Source organism: Artemia sp. Qi Xiang Cuo, chromosome 18 (genome assembly GCF_049724085.1).
Source record: "Artemia sp. Qi Xiang Cuo chromosome 18, ASM4972408v1, whole genome shotgun sequence".
Classification (NCBI taxonomy): Eukaryota; Metazoa; Arthropoda; class Branchiopoda; order Anostraca; family Artemiidae; genus Artemia; species Artemia sp. Qi Xiang Cuo.
In genome coordinates, this window is record NC_142811.1 from 32414592 (window position 1) to 32441344 (window position 26753).

At 35.3% G+C, this 26753-nt stretch overlaps 1 protein-coding gene across 1 annotated transcript; it reads left to right on the forward strand.

Moving 5' to 3' along the window:
* Positions 1 to 1092: 1092 nt before the first annotated feature.
* LOC148941415 (uncharacterized) lies at positions 1093 to 26462 on the forward strand. The gene is made up of 2 exons (XM_089103819.1): positions 1093 to 1168; positions 22480 to 26462. The coding sequence occupies exons 1-2, from the start codon at positions 1102 to 1104 to the stop codon at positions 25224 to 25226; spliced, it is 2814 nt and encodes a 937-aa protein (XP_088959945.1). The 5' UTR covers positions 1093 to 1101; the 3' UTR covers positions 25227 to 26462.
* Positions 26463 to 26753: the final 291 nt, after the last annotated feature.

Sequence of the window (26753 nt, forward strand, 5' to 3'; positions counted from 1 at the left end):
AAGAACATGAATACTTTTTCTTCTGACACTCTATATTACAATCAATGTATTGTCATTAGATCAATTATCAGTAACGTTGCATCAATATTTAAATCCATAAGAATTACCAACTAAAATTTTGAAAGTGTTTTTAAGGCTCTAATTTTTGAACTTTTGGATGAATTTGTGTTTTTTTTATGTTTGACATGCAATATAACATAATTGCTGCTCATTTAAGACGTTAATTACCCCTCGTTAATTTTCTTTGAAAAATGTTTGTTTAACTTAATTTAGAAACAACGATTGGCTGAATAATAATTTCAAAATACCAACTTATTTAGTGTTAAACAAAATGATACCAACTATTGGGGGGAATTAGAGGGGTAGAAACACTAAACTTATTTCTAGCACTTTCCGATTCAGTTAGGCTTGGTCTCATTTTTAATTGTAATTTATTTTCATTTTGAGCTATATTTTTCGTTCCTAGTAAATTCTGATCTTTTCTAGCTTGACATCTTCTATAATATGTTTTTACTTTTGTCTTCAATTTTTTATTATTATTTTTTTGTATTGTTTTTGGAAAAACTGCATGGGCATTTTAGTTTGATTTTTTTGTTTTCAATAAACCATAAATTGCCTTGAGACTTCTTACAAATCTTAGTGGAGACTAAAAAATTGTGAGGAAAATTATCGGAAATATTGAATAGACTGCAAGTGCATGACACTTAATTTAAAAAAAAATAAACATAATACTTGCAAATTCTTTAATTGCAGCATAGTTCTTTTTTTTAAGATAGCTGTTAGTAAATATGCCTCAAAAACTGGGACATTAATTTGTCAACATTTTTCGCATCTCCGTAAAATTATCAGATTCTACATGCACCTTTGAATCTAGGGGTTCATTTATGCATTTCAATCAAATTTCCACATAAAGCTAGTACCAAATATATTTTTCACAGAACTTAAAACACAGTTTTGATAAGATTCGGGCATAGAAAATTGCATCAGATACTTTATTATTATCACTTTTTTTACATATTATTATATTTTCATTGTTATTTGGATTCTTAGATGACTATTTTCAATGCAGTCCCCTTACAAGAATTTATTTTAGGTATTCTAATGAGAGGGACAAAGTATTGGCTTGTCATTTTTCTACCATACCTATGTAGTTCTTCTCCCAACACCAGTGAGTAGTCTAATTTACTTTTCATTGTATTTAGTTGAAACGACGCCTTCCAATAATATACTTACTTTGAAAGGCTATCCATAGAATAGAATGTTCTCTTGAGCTTTATCAACCGGTGTACATAAGTTTAATTCCAGAAAGAACTGTGAGCCACAACCGAATTACTGTACTCAACTTTCGTGAGAGTATTAACAAATACTTATTCAAGCAAGAGTTGATTGAATTCGGTGATGCTCATGCGCAAGTGTTTATTTTGGTGGGCCTGATTTATCACAGAAGAGGGAGGATCACGATATTGTACAGCATCATATGTAAAGTATAAGATATTATAGAGATTATGACATGTGGTAAGCCTTGTTATTTCAGGGGGTAGATTCGTTCAGGTATCTAATTTGTTATCAGGAGTTTCGAAAATTCAAGAGGGTGTCCAAGAAGTTTTTCTTTAATTTAGACAACGAACCAAATTAAAACTCAAATCGAACATAAATTATCATATATAATAGGGGGGCTAATCCCTCACCCCATAACTCTGTAAGCTATAGTTCGACATGTGCTTTACTGCAAAAATGTATTGTTCAATATGTATCGCAAACTGGTACTTACAAGTGTTTTATTTAGTGACAGCCTTCATAAACATTTGAAATAAAAATTTACTGTCAAAAACAAAAGGGAATAAACAAGTTCTTTTGCTCTCAGAGCAGTGCTAAGATACTTTTGATTTTTAAGGTTTTATCACATTACTCTGGTGTTGCATACTTTTAATGCTAGTAAAAAAGTCACATGTACGCTGCGCGTGAGAGGCTAAGTAGGTAGTAGGCCACCTCTTTTAGCAAACAGTTCGACAAACTCTAAGCAAGGAGTGACGTGGCTCAATAGTAACCGCGACTTTAAATAACAGAGTCTTTATAACAACAGATACGTCAAAATAATTGAATTTTGATGCCGATTCGAAATATATAAAAATTTTTAAGTTTAATGTTACCCATCAATAGTTATGAGCCTGAAAATATTTGCTCTATTTTTGAAAAAGGGGAGAAACATACCAAAAACATCAAGTGACCTTAATGAAAATCATACCATCACATTCAGTATACTCAAGAACCCTACTGAAGAGGTTTCAAGCTTCAAATGCAAAATTCCACACAAAACTGGAGTTTTGCATTTTGTCAGAAGAAAGATTATTGATACGTTTTTATTTGTTTTCCCAAGGATAATCTTATCAAGCCATCGATCCTAGAATACTGGTATTCAAATACTGGTGATTGGAAATCATAAGTACTAGTGCCGTTTTTAATTGACCAAAAATATTGGCCCCTCCGGGTATATTGCTTCTATGTTGTTCTGACGACCTGGGTGCACTTAAACTCTTCTGATTTATTTTAATAGTAGTAGTAGAAGTAGTAGTAGTAGTAGGAGTAGTAGTAGTAGTAGTAGTAGTAGCAGTAGTATTAATAGTAATACTAGTAGTAGTAGTAGAAATATTAGTAATAATAGTTGCCCTGGGAGCTTCATCTTAATACCATAAATTGTTGCTGAGGTATTGCTGATACGCCCTTCATAAAAGCCTGCATGCCGATAGTGTTTTGATTTACTCAGAAGTCCCTCTCAGCATTCCCTGAAAGTTTCACCTTAGTACTCTTGGCCTTTTTGATTACCCTAGATCAAGCATACCCTCCTTTCCAAATAACAAAAGGCATATGCAAACAATGGGCAACTTGCCTAGCTTAAACCCCTTGTCCCAAGGACTGTAGGGGGTATGTCATTTCCGGGGCCATAATTTTTGGACCTTTTCACACTTTGCAAAAAAATGCCAGTCTGAAAGTTCTGATCAGATCTGTTTGGGGAAAGAGTAGCTGAGAGGGCGTAGTAGGGGTGGTTAGTTGTCCTCTAATCACTATGGACTCTTATAAAGGGCAATAGAACTTTCAGTTTCCAATCCCATGAGTCCCTTTCGAAGTTTCTACGGTCATTGGATCGATACGATCACGCTTTAGGAAAATAAACAAAAAAAACAATAATACATAAGGCTCACTTCACTTTTCACTTTGACAGCGCTAATGACGTTGCCTATGATCTGAACTCAGGGCAGTATCATGCTAATTTGGCTATGCAAGGGCATCTGAATTTTAGATAGCTGCTTGCTAATTCCATAATCCCTTGAAATTAATAAGTAAAATAGACAGCCCAATTGTTAATCCCTGTACATTAGGTAGAGTAGACATTGATAATTTCCAGCAAAACTAAATTATCAATTTTATAAGTTCGTATTTTTGATTCTATGGGGCAGTTGGGTTATAGAAGTAATGGAACAAGAGTGATTTGTATCCTATTTCGTTTTAAAAATGCCATAAACTTCTGTTTTCCAATGTTACGGTCCTAGCAAGTAATGCCCATTGATTCCCTTCATACATGGAAGAACTGTTATGTCCTTTTTATTCGTTATCCCGAGAATCACAACTAATTATCGTGAACCTGATTTTTATTTTCCTTTAAATTTCTTGGGTATCGAAATTAGCCGGCTGCAAACCTGACCTTAGTTCTAAAGGAGCCCAACCTGGATTTCAGACTACCTGTGCGCTATAGTAAAACTATTATTAGAAATATATAGAATACAACTACTGATGATCGAAAACTTTTAATGAATATTCAAGTTTTGTTCAGATTTTAAATTGCTATAAATCATTTTGGCTTTTGGGAAAAAGAAACTGAAAAATGAATCACAAATACTCCTAGTTTCACCGTTTGTTAGGGTCCTTGGCCTTGGTTACCACATAAATATATTTTCTGTTTCTTCTTTTGCTAAACTGAATTATTCCTAATTGTGGGACTCTTTGTTTCATCCCAGTTTTACTTTTACTTGGTAGTCTTTAATTTTCCCTTATAGAGTAGCATTCTTTCTCGGAGACAACCTGTACGGCAACTGTCAATGCACCTTTAGATTAGAAATTATAGATGCCGCCGGCAAATATTTATAAGATAACAACTCAATAGAGAATAAGAGATAGCCCTAAAACTAAAAAATCAATCTGCAACAGAACTTATTTAATATTAAATTAAAATTATACCTTCTTGATGACCACTACAACTTATTTCTGGTGATTTTAAACAAGTAAAAAACTTTCATTTTTCTTGGAGTTTTCACAATATAGATGTCACTCCCTTTTAAATTTGAACTATTATTATAATAGGAATTAATTTCTGCTGGTCTTGAGCTTAATATGGTTCTTTACCTTTTATCGAAAAACTTCTTTTCATGCAAAGTGTTTTTAAATTAATTTCTGTCGATTTTCATTACTAACGTTTTTTATTGGTTTATAAAACGAACATTTCTATAGTTTTTCACGCCTTAGAGATAAGAACTAAAATATGAGATTATAATTATTAATTACCTCTCAAATTGTTTATATAATCATAGAATTTTATTTCTGCTGGTCGTAAATTTAATATACCTCTCAACTTTTGTTTTACAAACTTCTATTCTAGGAAAATTATTTTTAATTAACTTTTCTTTGAGAAAGTTATTTATCGAAAGTTTTTTTTCAGCTAATTTAAGTTTTTTTTTATTACCAAAGTTTTTTAATGGTTTATAAAATGATTATTTCTACAGTTTTTCACGTCTTAGACTAAAACAACACTTGTAAGACTTGTAGCTTATAGACTTATATCTTACAGCTATTAGTAGCTGGGCTCCGGGGATTATTTCAACCCCAAAGGCAGTTTATATGATCTTTAGACAATTTTGAATAAAATGGCTATCTCAAAATTTCAATCGGATGTATTTCGGGGAAAAGATGGCGTTGGGTCTACTTGTGGTTTGATCATTTCTAACTCTGAAAGAGAAATGGAACTTTCCATTTCTAATCAAATGGGCCTCCTCCAAAGTTTTTACGGCACCTCCTTCCATAGGGACCTTACATACCCCCGGGGTATAACTTACAAACCTCGTCTCAAGGCTCTGGGGGGCTGTGTCAACCCCAGAGGCATTGTTATATGACATTTGGACTTGTTTGAACAAAATGGCCGGCTCAAATTTCGATTGGATGTACTTGCAGAAAAAAGGACATGGTAGATAGCCCTCCAATCACTTTTGACTCTCAAAAGGAAAATGGAAATTTCAATTTCTAATCAAATGAACATCCTCCAAATTTATATGTCCTTCTCTCCCATAAGAACATTATATTCTCTCGGGGCAAAACTTACAAATAAAAACAGGTTATAACAAATTTGTTTGAGTCTAATTTTCTTTTACTCTAGGTTTTGAACATAATGAATTGAGACTAAATACAAAATGATACGAAATACCTAAATGCATAATAGATTAAAGGGATCAATCCCTTTGCCAGGAATTCTTGAAAATTAAATTGAATTTCTTTCTAAAAGTATTAAAAAAGAAATTTATTCCTACGGGAATATGTCCTTATTGGAGTGTAAGTACCGCTGGCACCACTTATTGGAGGATGTACAGGGGTCACCCCTTTTTGAGGCAAAAATGACGCAAAGAGGTTGTTATGCCACTTACTCGACGGGGAGAACCCCTTCTCGGCCCAAAGTAGTGGGATTCCCGCGGTTACTCCAACGGTTCCGTGTCTACTAGCGTAATCGAATAGTCCCAGGGCCACTTTTAAGGCCAAGGGTTACCGGTCAGACTTCTAAATATCTCTTTAGACTTGACCTTGGCTTAAAATTTAAGAGAGTACATATTATAAAAAATCTTACTGTATTCAAAAAAAGATACAAAAGGAAATCTAAACGGAACTGCAGACAAAAATTTTACATTTCACGAATACACTTTAAGACGCGCGCGGGCGCGCGCACCTCTGACCCAAGGCGATGAATGGCTGAATCAAATCAGACTCCCAGCATCGTTTGAAGCTTTTCAAACTCTAAATTTAAGCTGTATGAGTCATCGCTACACTGGATTTTTAGGACGCTCACTGATTAATGGATTCTTCAAACGTATCTTAATAAAAGTTTTTCCGTGATTTAGATATTCAATATAATTGCAGTTAAATTTATAAAAAGGACAGTTTTCTGAAACAAAAGGGGCTAGAGGTCCCAACAAATACCTCCTAAGAAACATGACAGCAACCACGGCATGGGTTAGAGCACAAAAAAACATAAATTAAATAACACCAACTTCAAAATTCCCAAACTTGCTTCTTCTCTCTTTCCCCTGTGTCTGTACTTCCATTACTTCAGGATTCATCGTCATCCCCACGTCTCTACTGTAGAACCCCAATGGCCTGGATCATATGGAGTTTATATTGGGTCATGAAAACCCACGTCCACACTAGTCAAACAGGTCCATTGCGCAAGGCGCAATCAAAAACAAAAATGTTCTTGCTCACATAAATTTGAATTTGAGATGGGCAACGAATAAATTTCTGGCACTTTCGATGATGCCAGTCTTAGTAACAAATTTGGCTGCACTTGACTTTTAATATCCATCTGTGGAAACAACCCCACATCTCAACCAAAAAGTAAATTGCCCATTGTTATAATTTCAAATAGTCTAGGGCTAAAGATGCACAGGCCTTTGAAAACAATAGGAGTTCAGGAAAATGAAGTAAGAATCTGAGCGAACCTTGAATCGCTTTTTTCTGGGTCTTGTCCCCTAAAATAGTTGAGTGAATAATGCTCGGCGATGAGGGATGAAAATAATATTGAAGACTAGAAAAACAATGCTTCAGTAAAGGGATCACAACTTGTCCGCCAGTTGTGCATCGAGGAAAAGGGTAATCTTTCACGTCTTCCCACTGGGGATCTTCCCCAAGGGATTCCTCTCCCTCATAAAGGAACAAAACCTCTTTTAAGCTGATCAAACCAATATCAAATTCCTTCCCAAATTTCTTTAATCCAACCCAAAATTCAGTACCATTCAATCTTTCCGTAACCTTATGTTGACAAGTTAATTCTATGTCAGGATTATCTGTAGTTTCTCTTAATTTGTCATGGGTCTTCTCCTCCCTCCTAAGTTTTTCCGTTTTATTGTAATTTTGCAAATTTCCCTGTGGGTCTTGGACCTCTTTGTCCCCCCTATTATTTATTTTAGCTAGGAGCAGCCCAGATAATTTTTTATTTTTCGCCACTGCAGGCTGAATCTCAAATTTTTTCACTTTTTTGCATTCATTTGTTCTTTTTCACTTTTCTCAATTTTTTCCATCGCGCAAAATAAATCATTATTAAATTTGAATTGGTCTCTAGTGTCCACCATCTTTAACTGCTTTTCTTCATTGTAGCTCTGTTTAATATCTCTTTTCTCCCTCTTAGTTTTCTTTTCTTTTGTTGTAGCATTAAATAAATCGTCATGAAATCTCAATTGGACTCCGGTGTACATCATCTTTGACTGCCTTTCTTTATTGTAGTTCCGCTTTGCATCCTTTTTGTCTCTTTTAGTTCTCTTTATTTTTACAACAGAAAAAAATATTTTGTTATCAAATGGGAACTGAATTCTGACAATTGGTTTTTCATATTGTACTAAATTTCTCGAACTTTTCGAGGAAAAGTGCGTACAATAAATTTCGCCTCATTTTTTTTTGTACAAGCTGTGTTTCATTTTGGCCTGTACTTGTTAGCGTCTCATATTCATTAAAAGTGTTTTCAAGTTTTCTATTTGCTGGAAATTTTCCCGACAAATCATTCTCGCGTGTCTTATTTTCAATATTTTTTGATCTCTTTACTTCCGCATCCCCTTTTTGTGGATTATCAACATTTTGAACACGCGTATCAAGTATTTCGTTTTTCCGAAAGGGTGGCACAGCCTCCCAATTTGTTTAATGGGCCGGTCCACCTTTCCCCGTTGGCAACAAGGTATCATGTTTTCCCGTAAAAGTGTTTAATGTCTGGTAATTTTCTTTTTCTCGCGATTGATTCTTAGACAAATTATTATGGCTATCTGACAGCCTAGAAGTTAGATGTGATAAAATCTCACTTTCTGGAATTCCCCACCGGGCTTCGATTAGGCCTATCATGGTTCTTTTACACTCTTCCTTTTTTTTCTCTAGCTATTCTTCCTTCATCCTTGAACTTTAATATTCGTTATGCCATATCTATTTGAGTGCCTTTTCGCGAGCTCCTTCTGGATCTCGATTCAACACTGTTCCTTCTTCTCGGACTACTTTGAATCTGTCTGTCATTATTTCTTCTTAATTCATTTTCTGAATCTGTTCGTTCTCTATCCGTATTGTCTCTTTCTTTATAGGCTACTCTAATCCTTTCGTCCTGTTTTCTATTCTTTCTAATTTCATCATTTCTCAGCCTGCATTTTTTCCTTATATTCTTGGTGCTCTCTATCAAAGGCCTCAATATTTGCCTTTCTTTCCATTTTCGTACTTTTTCTATGGGCTTCACTTGCCCTTCTCGTTCTTGAGTTCATCTTATCTCTGTCCGACATTATTTCAAAATTCCATGTGTCATTATTTCTTCTTAATTCATTTTCTGAATTCATTTGTTCCATATCTGTACTATCTCTATCCCGCAACTCCCCTTCATTTGGCACAGACTCTGAGGGATGAGTTCTTCTTGTTTTTTAACATATTATTTCTTCCTTGTTTATTTTGTAACCCCTCATTTTACTGCATATACTTCTTTCCGATTATATTATCTCTTATTCAATCAGTAAATCTTAGTAAATTCAAAAACTGTCACGCAGAAATTATGGTACGCAATAACTATTGTCAATTATAAGCTCCGTGTAATAATATTCAACAAATTTTCAAATAACCGAAATATCTTGACTTCATTAGTGATTAACGACTTCTTTTACAGCAATCAGTTTTACGCGAGTGAATTATAGCTCCGAAAAACGAATTAACAGGGGTTGAACGAGAAAATAAACTGAAAAACCACGCAAATATTCCACTAGTGGATTAGCTGGACTAAATTCAGACAGGGCAACTACCCTGTAAAACAAATCAAGTGTCCTCCCTGGATACTTGTATTCCAAGTACAATCTCCTCCTGGGCAGATTACTCAATAGGACAGGTGCCTCCCACCTTCCTTGTCCAATATGCGCACAAACTGACAAATTCTCCTAATTTACCGTCCTCAATACTCTTATAACCTTCGTCACTGATGATTATATCTAAGTCCGCTAATTCACTCAAATAATAACCCAACTTTCAACGTTTTCTTATCTGTCCTTAAACCCTGTAATACTTTTAAATACGGAGATTCCCCCACAGTAAACTCAACTAATCAGTTTCCCGTTATTCTTTTTGATATTTGTCTAATATGGCAAAGAGCCCATTATAGACCTTTTTAATTCTATTAGTTGATATCGTATTTTTACATTTTTATATGTAATCGCAATAGGCTACTTTCTAGGCCAAATTAACCCGTCTCTTCACAAACGCAGAATTCTTTTACTACCAGTGTTGTTGATAGGCCGTTTTCTTGCTGCCACCACTTATTGGAGTGTAAGTACCGCTGGCACCACTTATACTTTGAAGGCTATCCATAGAATAGAATGTTCTCTTGAGCTTAATCAACCGGTGTACATAAGTTTAATTCCAGAAAGAACTGTGAGCCACAACCGAATTACTGTACTCAACTTTCGTGAGAGTATTAACAAATACTTATTCAAGCAAGAGTTGATTGAATTCGGCGATGCTCATGCGCAAGTGTTTATTTTGGTGGGCCTGATTTATCACAGAAGAGGGAGGATCACGATATTGTACAGCATCATATGTAAAGTATAAGATATTATAGAGATTATGACATGTGGTAAGCCTTGTTATTTCAGGGGGTAGATTCGTTCAGGTATCTAATTTGTTATCAGGAGTTTCGAAAATTCAAGAGGGTGTCCAAGAAGTTTTTCTTTAATTTAGACAACGAACCAAATTAAAACTCAAATCGAACATAAATTATCATACATAATAGGGGGGCTAATCCCTCACCCCACAACTCTGTAAGCTATAGTTCGACATGTGCTTTACTGCAAAAACGTATTGTTCAATATGTATCGAAAACTGGTACTTACAAGTGTTTTATTTAGTGACAGCCTTCATAAACATTTGAAATAAAAATTTACTGTCTAAAACAAAAGGGAATAAACAAGTTCTTTTGCTCTCAGAGCAGTGCAATGATACTTTTGATTTTTAAGGTTTTATCACATTACTCTGGTGTTGCATACTTTTAATGCTAGTAAAAAAGTCACATGTACGCTGCGCGTGAGAGGCTAAGTAGGTAGTAGGCCACCTCTTTTAGCAAACAGTTCGACAAACTCTAAGCAAGGAGTGACGTGGCTCAATAGTAACCGAGACTTTAAATAACAGAGTCTTTATAACAACAGATACGTCAAAATAATTGAATTTTGATGCCGATTCGAAATATATAAAAAATTTTAAGTTTAATGTTACCCATCAATAGTTATGAGCCTGAAAATATTTGCTCTATTTTTGAAAAAGGGGAGAAACATACCAAAAACATCAAGTGACCTTAATGAAAATCATACCATCACATTCAGTATACTCAAGAACCCTACTGAAGAGGTTTCAAGCTTCAAATGCAAAATTCCACACAAAACTGGAGTTTTGCATTTTGTCAGAAGAAAGATTATTGATACGTTTTTATTTGTTTTCCCAAGGATAATCTTATCAAGCCATCGATCCTAGAATACTGGTATTCAAATACTGGTGATTGGAAATCATAAGTACTAGTGCCGTTTTTAATTGACCAAAAATATTGGCCACTCCTGGTATATTGCTTCTATGTTGTTCTGACGACCTGGGTGCACTTAAACTCTTCTGATTTATTTGAATAGTAGTAGTAGTAGTATCAGTAGTAGTAGGAGGTGTAGTAGTATTAGTAGTAGTAGTAGTAGTAGTATTAGCAGTAGTAGTAGTAGCAGTAGTAGTAGTAGTAGAAATATTAGTAATAATAGTTGCCCTGGGAGCTTCATCTTAATACCATAAATTGTTGCTGAGGTATTGCTGATACGCCCTTCATAAAAGCCTGCATGCCGATAGTGTTTTGATTTACTCAGAAGTCCCTCTCAGCATTCCCTGAAAGTTTCACCTTAGTACTCTTGGCCTTTTTGATTACCCTAGATCAAGCATACCCTCCTTTCCAAATAACAAAAGGCATATGCAAACAATGGGCAACTTGCCTAGCTTAAACCCCTTGTCCCAAGGAATGTAGGGGGTATGTCATTTCCGGGGCCATAATTTTTGGACCTTTTCACACTTTGCAAAAAAATGCCAGTCTGAAAGTTCTGATCAGATCTGTTTGGGGAAAGAGTAGAGGGCGTAGTAGGGGTGGTTAGTTGTCCTCTAATCACTATGGACTCTTATAAAGGGCAATAGAACTTTCAGTTTCCAATCCCATGAGTCCCTTTCGAAGTTTCTACGGTCATTGGATCGATACGATCACGCTTTAGGAAAATAAACAAAAAAAACAATAATACATAAGGCTCACTTCACTTTTCACTTTGACAGCGCTAATGACGTTGCCTATGATCTGAACTCAGGGCAGTATCATGCTAATTTGGCTATGCGAGGGCATCTGAATTTTAGATAGCTGCTTGCTAATTCCATAATCCCTTGAAATTAATAAGTAAAATAGACAGCCCAATTGTTAATCCCTGTACATTAGGTAGAGTAGACATTGATAATTTCCAGCAAAACTAAATTATCAATTTTATGAGTTCGTATTTTTGATTCTATGGGGCAGTTGGGTTTTGGAAGTAATGGAACAAGAGTGATTTGTATCCTATTTCGTTTTAAAAATACCATAAACTTCTGTTTTCCAATGTTACGGTCCTAGCAAGTAATGCCCATTGATTCCCTTCATACATGGAGGAACTGTTATGTCCTTTTTATTCGTTATCCCGAGAATCACAACTTATTATCGTGAACCTGATTTTTATTTTCCTTTAAATTTCTCGGGTATCGAAATTAGCCGGCTGCAAACCTGACCTTAGTTCTAAAGGAGCCCAACCTGGATTTCAGACTACCTGTGCGCTATAGTAAAACTATTATTAGAAATATATAGAATACAACTACTGATGATCGAAAACTTTTAATGAATATTCAAGTTTTGTTCAGATTTTAAATTGCTATAAATCATTTTGGCTTTTGGGAAAAAGAAACTGAAAAATGAATCACAAATACTCCTAGTTTCACCGTTTGTTAGGGTCCTTGGCCTTGGTTACCACATAAATATATTTTCTGTTTCTTCTTTTGCTAAACTGAATTATTCCTAATTGTGGGACTCTTTGTTTCATCCCAGTTTTACTTTTACTTGGTAGTCTTTAATTTTCCCTTATAGAGTAGCATTCTTTCTCGGAGACAACCTGTACGGCAACTGTCAATGCACCTTTAGATTAGAAATTATAGATGCCGCCGGCAAATATTTATAAGATAACAACTCAATAGAGAATACGAGATAGCCCTAAAACTAAAAAATCAATCTGCAACAGAACTTATTTAATATTAAATTAAAATTATACCTTCTTGATGACCACTACAACTTATTTCTGGTGATTTTAAACAAGTAAAAAACTTTCATCTTTCTTGGAGTTTTCACAATATAGATGTCACTCCCTTTTAAATTTGAACTATTATTATAATAGGAATTAATTTCTGCTGGTTTTGAGCTTAATATGGTTCTATACTTTTTATCGAAAAACTTCTTTTCATGCAAAGTGTTTTTAAATTAATTTCTGTCGATTTTAATTACTAACATTTTTTATTGGTTTATAAAACGAACATTTCTATAGTTTTTCACGCCTTAGAGATAAGAACTAAAATATGAGATTATAATTATTAATTACCTCTCAAATTGTTTATATAATCATAGAATTTTATTTCTGCTGGTCGTAAATTTAATATACCTCCCAACTTTTGTTTTACAAACTTCTTTTCTAGGAAAATTATTTTTAATTAACTTTTCTTTGAGAAAGTTATTTATCGAAAGTTTTTTTTCAGCTAATTTAAGTTTTTTTTATTACCAAAGTTTTTTAATGGTTTATAAAATGATTATTTCTACAGTTTTTCACGTCTTAGACTAAAACAACACTTGTAAGACTTGTAGCTTATAGACTTATATCTTACAGCTATTAGTAGCTGGGCTCCGGGGATTATTTCAACCCCAAAGGCAGTTTATATGATCTTTAGACAATTTTGAATAAAATGGCTATCTCGAATTGTCGATCGGATGTATTTCGGGGAAAAGATGGCGTTGGGTCTACTTGTGGTTTGATCATTTCTAACTCTGAAAGAGAAATGGAACTTTCCATTTCTAATCAAATGGGCCTCCTCCAAAGTTTTTACGGCACCTCCTTCCATAGGGACCTTACATACCCCCGGGGTATAACTTACAAACCTCGTCTCAAGGCTCTGGGGGGCTGTGTCAACCCCAGAGGCATTGTTATATGACATTTGGACTTGTTTGAACAAAATGGCCGGCTCAAATTTCGATTGGATGTACTTGCAGAAAAAAGGACATGGTAGATAGCCCTCCAATCACTTTTGACTCTCAAAAGGAAAAAGGAAATTTCAATTTCTAATCAAATGAACATCCTCCAAATTTATATGTCCTTCTCTCCCATAAGAACATTATATTCTCTCGGGGCAAAACTTACAAATAAAAACAGGTTATAACAAATTTGTTTGAGTCTAATTTTCTTTTACTCTAGGTTTTGAACATAATGAATTGAGACTAAATACAAAATGATACGTAATACCTAAATGCATAATAGATTAAAGGGATCAATCCCTTTGCCAGGAATTCTTGAAAATTAAATTGAATTTCTTTCTAAAAGTATTAAAAAAGAAATTTATTCCTACGGGAATATGTCCTTATTGGAGTGTAAGTACCGCTGGCACCACATATTGGAGGATGTACAGGGGTCACCCCTTTTTGAGGCAAAAATGGCGCAAAGAGGTTGCTATGCCACTTACTCGACGGGGAGAACCCCTTCTCGGCCCAAAGTAGTGGGATTCCCGCGGTTACTCCAACGGTTCCGTGTCTACTAGCGTGATCGAATAGTCCCAGGGACCACTTTTAAGGCCAAGGATTACCGGTAATATTTCTAACTATCTCTCTAGACCCGACCTAGGCTGAAAAGTCAAAGATTATATAGTATTAAAAAATCTTAGTCTAATCAGACACGCTACAAAAGAACTCAAAACGGAATTAAAGACAAAACTCTTACAATTAACGAGTACACCTTAAGACGTGCGCGGGCGTGCGTACCTCTGACCAAAGGTGGTAACTGGGTGAATAAAATTAGACTCAGCATTCTTTGAAACTTTTCAAGCTGTAAATTTAAGCTGTATGAGTCATCGCTCAACTGGCTTTTTAAGACACTCGCTAATTAGTGGATTGTTTAGACATCGTAATAAAAGCTTTCCCGGGGTTTAGATATTTAACATAAATGAAGTTAAATTTATAAAAAGGATTTTTTTCTGAAACAAAAGGGGCCAAAGGTCCGAACACATCCCCCCTAAGAAAAATAACCGCCATCAAGGCATGGGTCAGAGCACAAAAAAACACATAAAATAAATAACACAAACTTCAAAATCACCAAACTTGCCTCTTCTCTCTTTCCCCAGTGTCTGTACTTGCATCACTTCAGGATTCGTCGTCATCCCCACGTCTCTACCGTAGAACCACCATGGTCTAGATCTTCTAACATCCACATTTGGTTTTCAAAATTGAAGTCCCCAGGATTCGTAGAAATTCATTGTGCACAGCACAATCAAAAACAAAAATTTTCTTGCTCTCACGAATTTACATTTGAGAGGAGCACAGAATCAGTTCCTGGACTTTCGATGATGCCAGCCATCATGAAAAATTGGCTGCACTAGCCTCTTAATTTCCATCTGTGGAAACAACCCCAAATCTCAATAGAAAAGTAAATTGCCCCTTGGCATAATTTCAAATAGTCTAAGGCCGAAAATACGCAGGCCTTTGAAAACGATAGGAGTTCAGGAAAATGAAGTAAGAATCTGAGCGAACCTTCAATCGCTTTTTTCTGGGTCTTGTCCCCTAAAATAATTGAATGAATAATGCTCGGCGATGAGGGATGAAGATAATATTGAAGACTAGAAAGACAAGGCCTCAGTAAAGGGATCACAACTTGTCTGCCAGTTGTGCATTGAGGAAAAGGGCAATCTTTCACGTCTTCCCGCAGGGGATCTTCCCCAAGGGATTCCTTCCCCTCAAAAAGGAACAAACCCTCTTTTGAGTTGATCAAACCAATATCAGATTCCTTCCCAAATTTCTTCAATCTAACCCAAAATCCAGTACCATTCAATCTTTCCGTAACCCTTTGTTGACAAGTTAATTCTATGTCATGATTATCTGTAGTTTCTCTTAATTTGTCATGGGTCTTCTCCTCCCTCCTAAGTTTTTCAGTTTTATTGTAATTTTGCAAATTTCATTGTGGGTCTTGGACCTCTTTGTCCCCCCTATTATTTATTTTAGCTAGGCACAGCCCAGATAATTTTTTATTTTTCGCCACTGCAGGCTGAATCTCAAATATTTTTCTCTTTTTTGCATTTATTTGTTCTTTTTCACTTTTCTCAATTTTTTCCATCGCAAAAAATAAATAATTATTAAATTTGAATTGGACTCTCGTGTCCACCATCTTTGACTGCTTTTCTTCATTGTAGCTCTGTTTAATATCTCTTTTCTCACTCTTAGTTTTCTTTTCTTTTGTAGTGGCATTAAATAAATCGTCATGAAATCTGAATTGGACTCCAGTGTACATCTTTGACTGCATTTCTTTATTGTAGTTCCGCTTTGCATCTTTTTTCTCTCTTTTAGTTCTCTTTATTTTTACCGCAGAAACAAATATTTCGTTATCAAATGGGAACTGAACTCCGACAATTGGTTTTTCATATTCTACTAAAATTTCCCGAACTTTTCGAGGAAAAGCGCGTACAATAAATTTCGTCTCATTTTTCTTTTGTACAATCTGTGTTTCATTTTGGCCTGTATTTGTTAGCGTCTCATATTCATTAAAAGTGTTTTCAAGTTTTCTATTTGCTGGAAATTTTCCCGACAAATCATTCTCGCGTGTCTTATTTTCAATATTTTTTGATCTCTTTACTTCCGCATCCCATTTTTGTGGATTATCAACATTTTGAACACGCGTATCAAGTATTTCATTTTTCTGACAAGGTGGCACAGCCTCCCAATTTGTTTAATGGGCCGGTCCACCTTCCCCCGCAGTCAATAAAGTATCATGTTTCCCTGTAAAATTGTTTAATGTCTGGTAATTTTCTTTTTCTCGCGATAGATTCTTAGACAAATTATTATGGCTATTTGACAGCCTGGGAGTTAGATGTGATAAAATCTCACTTTCTGGAATTCCCCAACGGGGTTCGATTAGGCCTATCATGGTTCTTTTAAACCCTTCCTTTTTTTCTCTAGCTATTCTTCCGTCATTCGTGAACTTTAATATCCATTGTGCCATGTCTATTTGAGTGCTTTTTTGCGAGCTCCTGCTGGATCTCGATTCAATACTGTTCCTTCTACTTGGACTAATTTGATTCTGCCTGTCATTATTTCTTCTTAATTCCTTTTCTGAATCTGTTCGTTCTCTATCCGTATTGTCTCTTTCTTTATAGGCTACTCTAGCCCTTTCGTCCTGTTTTCTATTCTTTCTAATTTCATCTTTCTCAGCCTGCATTTTTTCCTTATATTCTCGTTGCTCTCTCTCAAAGGCCTCAAAATCTGCCTTTCTTTCCATTTTCCTACTTTTTCTATGGGCTTCACTTGCCCTTTTCGTTCTTGAGTTCATCTTATCTCTGTCCGACATTCTTTCCAAATTCCGTGTGTCATTATTTCTTCTTAATTCCTTTTCTGAATTCATTTGTTCTATATCTGTACTATCTCTATCCCGCAAGTTCCCTTTATTTGGCACAGACTCTGAGGGAAGACTTCTTTATGTTTTTCAACATATTATTTCTTTCTTGTTTATTTCGTAACCCCTCATTTTACTGCATATACTTCTTTCCGATTATATTATCTCTTATTCAATCAGTAAATCTTAGTAAATTCAAAAACTGTCACGCAGAAATTATGGTACGCAATAACTATTGTCAATTATAAGCTCCGTGTAATAATATTCAACAAATTTTCAAATAACCGAAATATCTTGACTTCATTAGTGATTAACGACTTCTTTTACAGCAACTAGTTTTACGCGAGTGAATTATAGCTCCGAAAAACGAATTAACAGGGGTTGAACGAGAAAATAAACTGAAAAACCACGCAAATATTCCACTAGTGGATTAGCTGGACTAAATTCAGACAGGGCAACTACCCTGTAAAACAAATCAAGTGTCCTCCCTGGATACTCGTATTCCAAGTACAATCTCCCCCTGGGCAGATTACTCAATAGGACAGGTGCCTCCCATCTTCCTTGTCCAATGTGCACACAAACTGACAAATTCTCCTAATTTACCGTCCTCAATACTCTTATAACCTTCGTCACTGATGATTATATCTAAGTCCGCTAATTCACTCAAATAATAACCCAACTTTCAACGTTTTCTTATCTATCCTTTAATCCTGTAATATTTTTAAACACGAAGAGTTCCCAACTGTTAACTCAACTACTTCGTTTCACGTTATCCTTTTTTATTTTTGTCTAATATGGTACAAAACCTATGAGAGACGTTCATCATTCTCTTAATTGATTCCTGGTTTCTACATTTATATGTGTCATCGCAATAGTCTACTTTCTAGACAAAACTAGCCCATCTGTTCAAAAATGCAGAATTCTTTTACTACCAGTGTTATTGATAGGTCTTTATCTTGCTGCCACCACATATTGGAGTTTATGTACCGCTGGCACCACTTATTGGAGGATATACGGGGGTGACCCCTTTTTGAGGCAAAAATGGCGCAAAGAAGATGCTATGCCACTTACTCGACGGGGAGAACCCCTTGTCGGCCCAAAGTATTAGGATTTCCACGGTTACTCCAACGGTTCCGTGTCTACTAGCGTAATCGAATAGTCCCAGGGGCCACTTTTAAGGCTAAGGATTACCGGTAATATTTCTAACTATCTCTTTAGAATCGACCTAGGCTGAAAAGTTAAAAGAGTATATAGTATAAAAATTCTTACTGTATTCAAGACACACTACAAAAGAACTCAAAAACGGAACTAAAGACAAAAATCTTACACTTTACGAATACACTTTAAGACACGCGCTTGCGCGCGCACCTCTGACCAAAGGCGATGAATGGCCGAATCAAATCAGACTCCCACCATCCTTTGAAGCTTTTCAAACTCTAAATTTAAGCTTTATGAGTCATCGCTCAACTGGCTTTTTCTTACACTCACTAATTAGTGGATTATTCAGACATCGTAATAAAAGCTTTCCCGGGGTATAGATATTTAACATAAATGAAGTTAAATTTATAAAAAGGACATTTTTCTGAAACAAAAGGGTTCAAAGGTCCCAACAGTCCTAAATTATTTTTCCCTGCCCTCGCCACTCTTGCTATTCTTAAGTCTGCCCTCGATAAGTCTGCCTTCTAAAGGAATTCAGGATAATTTCAATTTTCCCAGTAACTTTCCGTTCCACGGAAAACTCTTCCCGTGGAAAATCTCATCCCCTCTGGAAAAATCCCACCCTAAGAAAATGTCCGAATATCTACCAATAAAAAATACTAGGCTATATGCGATCTTTAGGCAAATTTAATAGCTCACAACCCTTTCTTCGAAGACTATGGGAACCAAAAGAAACAATGAATTGACAAACTCGAATAGTTACGTTTAATCTTTTTCCGAAATACTAAAAGAAAATGTAATTAGGTAAAGGAATTATTTTTGAACGCAAAGCCAATCTTTTTTATCCAGAAATTATCAGAAAATAAAAATCAAAATCAGTGAAATTTTGGCTGTTAGTCGTGTTTTTTTGGCATAGTAGGAAAACAGCATTGATTAAGGATTATAGTAATCAGCCTTAATAAAGACAGGGTTCTCCACATAATCAGATAGAAAGCACAAAACTATGATTTAAAAAAATGTCTAATTCAGTTACCAGTCCTGATAACTGAATTTAATTTTAATTTATTGGCTCTTTTAGCACTATAATGGCATAACTTACAGCCCATTACCCCAGGAAATATGGAGGGTCATGTAATCATCAAAAGCATTGTTGTTGGACCTTTGAAGTAGGCTGGAAAAATGGCGATCTCAAAGTTTTGATCGGCCGACTATAGGGGAAGATGGCCCTAGAGTGGGGGAGCTAGCTACCATTAAACATCTCTATGATGTTTTGGTAACCCGCTAGCCCTGGTAGAAAAAAAAGGAGACACATTAGTGCTACCCATGTAAAGAAAGGTGATTTCGCTTGTTGCTCAAGATAGGGGACTGTAATTACAACCTTCTTGGGATACCATTAATACGCCTTTTGACAACCTGATTGTGCAGTGTTTTTTTTTATTTAATTCAACGTCCTCCTAAGCCTTCTGTGAAATATTCAACTTCCTACCCTAAGCCTCAGTAGTAGTAGTCGTAGTGATAATAGTAATAGTAGGAGAGGTAGAAGCAGTAGTAGTAGCAGTAGCATGGACAACGTGACTATGATTTAGTTAAACGTCCTTCTCAAAACTCCCTGAAATTTTTAACTTCAAACACCAAGCTGTTCATAAAATATTGCTGATACACCCTTTTGACAACCTGCATGCTGACGGCTTGTTGTGATTCAGTTCAACTTCCACTCTCTAATCTATTCCTAAAAAAGTTGCTCATGTACCCTTTTGGCAATCTTAATACACAAAATGATTTTTTATTTACTTCGACAGCTAGTTTTCTATAATAATTCCTGAAAGTTTCACCTTAATACCCTTTACCTCAGTAGAATTAGTAGTCGTAGATGTCGTAATAGTAGCAATAATAGTAACATGGTTTTTTCGGTTAGTTCAATATTCCCCTAAAAATAACCTTATTTATCCCCTTCATTTTACCTAAAAGTTACAGTTTCAAAGTTCCAGCCTTAAAGTGTTCAGTCGTTTCCAAATTTTGGTTTTTGACCACTTGTGCGCATATAATTAACAAAAAAACTCGTATAAATAAACAAAGTTCAAATTGCAAAACTTACAGCCCTTGTTCCGAGGGCTATTGAGTGTTGACATCCCAAACATCCCCAGAGACGTAGTTACTAGACCTTTTAATTATGTTAAACATAACGGCTATCTAAAGTTACCCTGAAAGTTCCGACTTAATAATTCATAATACATCCTTATGTGAATCAACATACGCAAGTTTTGCTTTAATTTAGTTCGAAATCCGCCTAATCATTCATTGAAAGCTTCACCTTAATGCCCTTAGCTTCAATAGTAGCAATATATGTAGTACTATTAGCAGCATCAGTAGCATTCTGCACATAGCACCATTGTTTTTTCTTCAATTTTCCCCTCAACAGACGCTGAAACTTTCAATTTAATACCATAAACCATTCTTGAGGCATTGCTGATACGTCCTCTTGACAACCTGTATGTACATAGTGTGTTTCGATTCAGTTCAACACTGTTTCAACATTCCCCAAAAGCTTCGCCTCAATATCCTCAGATTTTATAGGTGCAGTAGTAGTAGTAGCACCAGCAGTAGTACCAGTAGTAATAGTAGTAGCAATGAAATTAGTAATAAATGCCTTACCTTAGTAGCAGCGGCAATAGTAGCAGTAGTAATAATAGTAGCAGTAGTAGTAGTAGTAGCCAAGAGCAGTAGTAAAAACAGTAAGAGTAGTAATAGTATAATACTCATGTTGCCTTATGGTTAGTTCAACATCCCCAACAACAAACCCTGTAAGTTTCAACTGCCCACACCAAACTGTTCCTAAGATATGGCTGGTACATCCTTTTGACAACCTGCATGCCAACGGCGTGTCAATTCAACTTCTACCCTCAACATTCCTTGAAATTTTCACCCTCATACCCTTATCCCTAGTTGTAATGGTAATCACGGTAGTAGTATTAGGAGTAGTAGCAGTACTAGTTGTACGACTAGTAGTAGTTTTGACAGCAATTGCCCTAGTATCAGTAGCAGCAGTAGCATTAAAATAATGCTTTCTGGTCAGTTGAACATCCCCCTCATCAAGAACATCCCCCGCGTCATTATCATAGCCGTCACTATAATAATGACGATATGCCCTTTTGCTAACCTGCAAATTCATAGTTTGTTTTATTAAACTTACCACTCAATATTTCCTGAAAATTGCATCTTAATGCTTTTAACGTTGATAGCAGTTGCAACAGAAGTAGTAGTATAAGCTGAAAAGGTAGTAGTATTAGTAGTACTACTACTCCCTGTGGTAGTACTACTAACAGTACCACACGATAGTATAATGCATCAAATCCATTCTTGAGATGCACCTTTTTGTCAATCTGAATGCGCATAGTGTTTTGATTTAGCTTAAATATCGCCTTGATATTCTCTCAAATTTTCATCTGTTTATCCTTAGCCTCCATAGTACTAGTATTATGGAATTGTGGTAGTAGTAGGAGGAGTAGTTGCAGTATTAGTGTTTTATTAGTAGTAGTAATAGAAGTAGTAGTAGCAGCAGCATTAATAGCAATTGTAGCATGTTCATGTTGCATTTCCGTCAGTTAATATCCTTGTTATGATCCCCAGCAGTTTCATGTCGATGCAAATATTGCCTTTCTGGTCAAATGATCATCTTCCACATTATGTTCTAAAAGTTCTAAATTAAAATGCTCGGTCATTCCTGAGTTAAGCCCTTTTGAAAACCCGTATGCACAAATAGTGCTCGGATTTAGTTCAACACTCCCCTCAGCATTCTCTAAAAGACGCACCTGCATGCCCTTCGTTTTTTGGACACTGAAGGGGAAATATACCCAAACTTCTGAATAACAAACATCATATGTAAAGAATGAGGGAATTATATAACTTACCGCTCTTGTTCCGAAGGCTGTGTGTTTGTTTGTGTGTGAGGGGGGGAGGGGGTGACATCCGCAAAGACACACTTACCTCACCTTTCAACTGTGCTGAACAAAATGGATATCTCAAAATTTTGATTGGATGTGTTTGGGGAATTTATGGAGTGATAGGGGGGCTAGGTGCCCTCCATTCCTTTTTTAATTTTAAAAAGAGCATTAGAACTTTCAGTTTCCAATAGAATAAGCTCCTTTCAAGTTTTCTACGACAACTCCATCTATACAAAGTGCCTTGGTGAAAAGAAAAATATTATACATTGTACCCACCTCGCTGTTTTTGCTTAGGAAGCGCTATTACACTGCCTATAGCATAATCTAGCAGATAAGTCAAAACAAATCTCAAGAATACTGATTCATTTGCAATAACCAAACTATTTTTCTTTTTTAAGGATATGCGAAGTCAAGTTGGTCAAGCATTAGTCCTGACGCTGAAAAGCTGCAGAATATCGTTGAAGAAAATCTTAATAAAATAGGAGAACGCAGCTTTTTAGAAGAAGAATTGGCACAAAACAAAGAATCGACATTTCCACATAATTCAAACACTGGTACTACGTTCGCTAAGACTGCAACACATAATAACTTTAAAGGCTTTCTTCCAAAAACAATGGACAATAAAGATACTTCAATTGCCTCTGAGTTCGTTCCACAAGTAAAGGAAGTGGAAAACGGATCGATTAGAAAGAACTGGGTGAGCGAAAACGATGATTTTCCTGCGAATGAAGCGTTTAGAGTCCCATTGCAAAACGAATTAAAAAAGACTGCAGTTAGTAGAATCTCTCCATATGGAAAGAAGTTTGCAATAAAAGTAGAAGATGACACTATAACTAGAAAAGGATCAAACAATCTGGTTCCTGATAAACAGAAAGTGAATTCTAGCAAGACTTTAAAGCCTATGGAAACTTTACAGAACAGTACTGATATTTGGATAAATTCGACATTACATGGTCTTAATGATACTAAAGCACCCAAATTTTACCAAATGCCGAAGGTTGATAAATATTTTACTTTAATGAACACAAGAGAGCCTAAGATAACCTTTAAAAAACAAAAACACCTTCAGAACGAAATTAGCATTGATCATCAGTCAAATTTATTTGGAAGTGAAAAATCCAGTTTGATTGAAATGAAGTGTAGAAAAGACAAAATACCTAATGAAGAAGAAAAACATTATACAATGTTTGAAGGATTTGGAGAAGCAGAAAATGAAGGAAAAAATGATAGTGATTCACATGACTCTCAAAACAACAATGATGAGAACTTGCATTTAGAAACAGATTACGACACAAAAAGTGAAATGGGGGATAAAATTGAAAGGTATGAAGATGCTTTTGACCGAACTAATATTGAAAAATCCATGAAAATAGAAAGTTCAAAAGAATTTCAAAGCAATCCCTTTTATTTAAAGAGCAGTAGAATTCAAAGCACACCTCTTCACAAAGATGAAGTTACAAAAAGCAAAATAGAAGATAACGAAGAAAGACAAGAAGAAATGTTTGACGCAACGAATTTTGAAGAGCCAGAAGAAGTAGAAAACGAAATAGTTTCTGACAGTGAACAATTTGATGACATTTATCCTAATAACAATAAAAGCATCATAAGAAATAATTTTCAACAAGCGTCTGCTGAAAGTGACATTAGTAATATGAATGAGGGAAGGCTATCGCAGATGTATATTCAACACCCACTAATTCCTCGTAGCTTTAAAAATGGTTGGATGAAAAAAATCGCACAACTTAAGAAAAATAAAAATTTTGAAATAAATAGAAGTGAAGTACAAGATAAAGCAGACAGACAGAAAGAAATGTTCGAGGAAAATGAGCCTGAAGCTACTGAGGCAGCAGAAACTGTAATGCAAGCGAATGGTGACTCATTTGACTATGAAATTAATGAGAACCGACAAGAACACATCGAAAAGGACACAGGTGGTGACAATGAAACAGTCATTGAAAATGAATTATTTCTATTCCAGCTCAAAAAAAATGCCGCGGAAGGAGCCAGGAGAACTGGCGATCAAAATAATAGAATAAAAATCATGGTAGATAATGTAACTAATAGTAATGTTCACGATAATCAAGAATTAAACAATGTACCACAAATAAATGTTTTGAAAATACCTTCCGGTCATGACATTTTAACTGCTTTTATAGGTGTTCAGCTTCACCCTCAGCCTGTTTCAACAGACTCAGAGGTGACACTTGGGAAAATTTTAACAAAAGGAAAATCAGAATCACTACTATCAGCGACAAGCCATAACAGAAAAGAGCTGAAACAGCAAGATAATGTTAACGTTCCCATGTATTCATTCCCTTCAAATATTCCACAGCAGCAAGATATCAGCCAAATGTCTGGTCTTCTCAGTAAAGATGCCTTTCTCAGCAACTTTTCTGAAATGTCTCGACCAGTCAGACAGTTCTTTCACAACAGTGAAACCTATGAACCTTTTCCTATAGCTGAGAAAAACTATATGAAGCAAGTAAGGCTACAAGGTGAAGTATGTCATGATGGTAAACGAAAAGTTCCGTGTAGAGATCCAAGTAAAATACCTCCTAAGACTCATTTTACATATCCTAATCAACAACAGGAATCTCATTGGCGTAGAAATTTAAAATCTCCAGCAAGACGCAATTTTGTGACAAATCATTTCGGACAAGAAAAAAATAAGCAAAGAAGCTATAAACAAATAACAGCACCCTTAAAGATACCGCAACAAAGTCACATTAAATCTTCACAACAAAATGAAAAAGCTTCTTTTCCATATCAATCAATTCATCGCAACCAGTTCCAAAAGTCTTATCCTGATATAAATAAGATAGAGGAACCACAAATTGCCCCGAACAGAGTTTTTATAGAATCAACTCCCGATACTGTAGGAAAAGCACGTCACTCTCCTAAGTCTTATATAGACGAGTATTTTGATCGTCCTGCCAGGAGTCTAGTCAAGAATTATCTGGGATACTACAAACTATCGAGAAACCAGGTAAAGGAAATCTTTGATAGGCATTTAAAGCAATATAAAATGATGCCTATGGAACGCCAACTAAATTTTGAATCCAACCACGGAAACCCATACCCTGGTGAAAATTCAAATTTTCTTCAAAAGCATTTAAAATCAGCATTTAAAGATTATTTGAAATAAAACAGCCTAAATAAAAAGGCAAAATCAAACTATGAAAGTGTAGACAACTTACAATTATCTAAGCCAAAACATTTTAGCTTTAAGGGAAGAATGGTTCAAAGCCCAAAAGTCAACTTTATGCTGGAGAATCATGTTTCTCGATACGAAAACAATGATGCAGAAGATTTGAGTTATAAAACAAAAAAGGACATGGAAGATACAGCTAAAACAAGCTTTTTTGGTTTTGAAGACGATCTTGATGAGTCAGGAAGCACAGAAAGTTCTGAAGAAAACGAAGATTCTCAATTTCTGAAGAATCAACACTTTGACAGATTCAATACTCAACGCATTCAGCCTCATCAGAATATTCAAGTTCAAAAATATACCCTATCTTTTTCAAATAAACAGCCTTATGCCATTAAAAAAAAGTCAAAAATCCCGACAGACCCAATGCTGATATTTAGAAGACCTCCAAACAAACGTTTTCCAAAAAATCCAGTAGTTAAACATACCCCTATGAAGTTCCGAAGATTTCCTAAATTGCAAATAGGGAAACAAAGAAAACAACGAGGTGGAAACGAGAGCTTAAGGAAGGAGTCAACTGGGAAATATTTTCCCACAACAAATGGGGAAAACCATCGACTGCCAGAAATAAAAAAACGTGAAAAAAGTAGGTAGGAATGATAATTCAAGCCCTTTGACCGTAACTAGGTACCAAGAAACTAAAAATCTAAAAAGACTCCCTCAGATAGCAACAGGAAAAGCAGAAGAGCAACTAGGAAAAATCGAAAAAATTATCAACCATCCAGCTGCAAAGTACTTCCCAAGAAATTCACACAGACGTCGCAATTTACAAAGAAAAAACCTATCATTGCTACAAAATAAAACCAAGAATGTCAGAAAAGTAAAAACTATAAGCTTACAACCGCAATTACAAGTCAGTAGCTCAATAAAACAATTTCGTCAAAAAAAGAAGTTAAGGGATGATAAATATAGTGGATCCTTAGCTCTAATACGATTGGAAAAACCAGTAATACAGCAAAGTAAAAATGAAAGCTTAGAAACTAACAAAAGAAATGAAAATGATCCGATTTATCGAGTAGAAATATTGGAGATAAATAGAGGAACAAAGAATGGACAAGAAAAAAACTCAACAAGCCAGGATTCGTCTGAGTAAAAGGAAAATTCATATGATCATTAATTTGTGTTTACCATAATTATATAAGCCTTTAACAAATAAACACCTTGTAATATGAATTTAAACGTTAGGAACTTCTTTGTGGAATACATCAGCCCTCCCCCAAATTCTCAAGGTTTTTATTTTTGTTCCCGTATATTTTTTTATGTTTCACATGTAACTCGCCTGTTCTTTTCAAATTTCAATCCCCTTTCCCGTCCAAAACGATTTCCTTTTCAAGTGAATGATAATGTTCCCTCAGCTCAATAAAAATGGTTATAAACCCCAAAGAATTATCAATTTTAAAAACAAGACAAATATTCTCCTCTCCGACTAACTTTTAGGCAACAATTTTAACCGCTAATGATCTA

Excerpts from the sequence above, each read along its gene's own strand:
- LOC148941415 (XM_089103819.1), top strand. The coding sequence starts at position 1,102 with ATGAGAGGGACAAAGTATTGGCTTGTCATTTTTCTACCATACCTATGT. Across the intron at positions 1,169-22,479 it reads TAGTTCTTCTCCCAACACCA|GATATGCGAAGTCAAGTTGG; the intron begins GTGAGTAGTCTA and ends TTCTTTTTTAAG.